Source organism: Mandrillus leucophaeus, unplaced genomic scaffold, assembly GCF_000951045.1.
Source record: "Mandrillus leucophaeus isolate KB7577 unplaced genomic scaffold, Mleu.le_1.0 Scaffold260, whole genome shotgun sequence".
NCBI classification, from domain to species: domain Eukaryota; kingdom Metazoa; phylum Chordata; class Mammalia; order Primates; family Cercopithecidae; genus Mandrillus; species Mandrillus leucophaeus.
The window spans coordinates 2,546,203-2,548,654 of record NW_012102699.1 but is presented as its reverse complement, the minus strand read 5'-3'; the positions used below and the strand labels follow the sequence as shown (position 1 = coordinate 2,548,654).

General features: G+C 44.7%; 1 protein-coding gene across 1 annotated transcript in view; it reads left to right on the top strand.

The window, feature by feature from the left end:
- The window catches only part of PCSK5 (proprotein convertase subtilisin/kexin type 5), a 485,048-nt gene that overhangs the window by 478,771 nt on the left and 3,825 nt on the right, over positions 1 to 2,452 (top strand). The window contains exon 37 of the mRNA XM_011984097.1: positions 1,377 to 1,563. Within this exon, the coding sequence (XP_011839487.1) occupies positions 1,377 to 1,563 (187 nt within the window). The remainder of the gene's footprint in view (positions 1 to 1,376; positions 1,564 to 2,452) is intronic.

Sequence of the window (2,452 nt, the reverse complement as noted above, 5' to 3'; positions counted from 1 at the left end):
AAACTTTAGAAAATAAGTAAATTTCCCCATGATGACATTAACACAAACTAATATATTTACGTATGAGTTCTCTTTAAATTCTGGCAACAGCCCTCATTACAGTTTAGAGAAACTGAGGCTCAAAGAGGTTAAATAATGTGTTAAAGATTATATGAGTACAGCCGGGGCAACATGGTGAAACCCCATCTCTACAAAAAATACAAAAAAAGAAAATTAGCTGGACATGGTGGTGTATGCCTGTAGTCCCAGCTATATGTGGGGCGGAAGCAGGAAGATTGCTTGAATCCGATCACACCAGTGCACTCCAGCGTGGGCAATAAAGTAAGCCCCTGTCTCAAAAAAAAAAAAAAAAAAAAAAATTATATGAGTGGTAAGTAACAAAGCTGGGATTAAACCTGAAGGATGAGATAATATGTGAGATGCAGGATTCAATGAGATAGTAACAGCTGAGAAAGCACCTTGTCAGTGCCTGAAACATGCCAAGGTGCTCAACAAAAGCAATTTTCATTCCTTCTTTTACTGTCATACCATACTTCCAAAGTTACAGAAGTAAAACAGGAAGGCACCTTCCCTAACCCACATTTCCAGCACCAGTCAAGGAGCAACTTGTCAGGAGGGAAGCCACTTTCTTCTCATCTCTCCACTGTCTTCCTAAAGAGATGTAACTACTTGAGCTACACAGCCACAATCTATATTATTCTGGGGCCTGACCACAGTAATCCAGTAACCACAGAGGGCCAAGCAGGTCACAAACATAAATGCTGGGTCAAAGAAAACCACAGTGTAAGCTTGAAGCTTGAAGGAAAGTAGAAATGGATGTATCACCTACATGTTGGTGACATCATAGCAAGTGCTGGGAATTGTGTCAAATAGAAGAGTGGAAAGGGGGGCCATTGCCACATGGGAGTGACGAATCCAGTGTTGACAGGTCTTCTAGTGTCTAAAGAGAAATTAGGAACGAATTTACATGTGAAATATCCCACTTTTGAGATGTGGGAAATGAATGCAAAATATTTTAAACTGAAAGTCAACAGTGTGGGCCAGACAAAACTAGTCCTTGACCTGAGCTGTCCTTAAGCACAGGAGCTGTCCTTGAGCACAGGAGCTGTCAGCTCCTAACCCAAACTGTTCTAGACGTCTGTTCTCCCACTGTTATTAGCAGATCTCAAAGGGCAGGGCACAGTCATGATTCCACCCCATCACAGACAGTGGGTTCTTTCACCCAGCACAGTTAAAATGGGCTCAGAACACACCATCCTTCTGCTGTCCCCCACACACCTCCCTCCTTATGGAGACAAGATGAAATACCATCTGGGAACTCCAGTGCTTGTTAATCCCTCTGCACTCAGACGGAACCTCTTGATTGCTCTTACCAGGGAGAGAAGTTTAACTGTGAAAAATGCCACGAGAGCTGCATGGAATGCAAGGGACCAGGGGCCAAGAACTGCACCTTGTGCCCCGCCAACCTGGTGCTGCACGTGGACGACAGCCGCTGCCTCCACTGCTGCAACACCTCCGATCCCACCAGTGCCCAGGAGTGCTGTGACTGCCAGGACACCACGGGTGAGGGGAGAGCAAGAGCAGCCTGCAGAGGAAGGGCATGTCCTCAGGAAGCCAATGGGAGCAGAGGGAGTGGGGATGGAAAGTTCAGGAGAATCAATATGGCTATCTTTTTATTGAGTGCCTACTATGGGCCTACTGTACTTGAAACTTCACGTCCATTGTCTCACTTCACAAGTAGAGATTATCAGTCCCATTTTATAGATGAGGAGTCTGAGGCTCAAAGAGTTTGATTCACATGCCCAAGTCCACACCAATATTAAAAGTTTCATCTGGAGACTAGGCGCGTTGGCTCATGCCTGTAAGTAATCCTAGCACTTTGGGAGGGCGAGGCGGACAGATCGCTTGCGTCTAGGAGCTTGAGACCAGCCTGAGCAACATGGCAAAACTCCATCTCTACTAAAAATACAAAAATTAGCTGGGCGTGGTGGTGCATGCCTATAGTCCCAGCTACTCAGAAGGCTGAGGTGGGAGGATCTCTTGAGCCCAGGAGGCAAAGATTGCAGTGAGCCGAGATCACACCACTGCACTTCAGCCTGGGTGACAGAGCAAGATGCTGGCTCAATTTTTTTTTTAAAAATGGTTCATCTGGAATTAGATGCTCCACTTGCCTCCAAGACTAGAACTCAAGTAGAGCTAGCATTTTATCTTTATGAATTACTTTGGTCCTTTTTTTATTCTTCCCTCCTGGGAAAAAAGGAAAAGAATCAACTATCAAGGAAGCTGATGTCAATATTATCTTGATTCTGTTGAAGAATCATTCTATGAAAGTCCGCCCAAACCGGGGCCTCTCATTAGAGACTTATGACATTTTAGAAATGAATTTTTATTGAAGGGTAAGAAGAAGTAAAATCCCCTTTACCAATTTCCAGTCCCTCAGCTATCCTCAAGT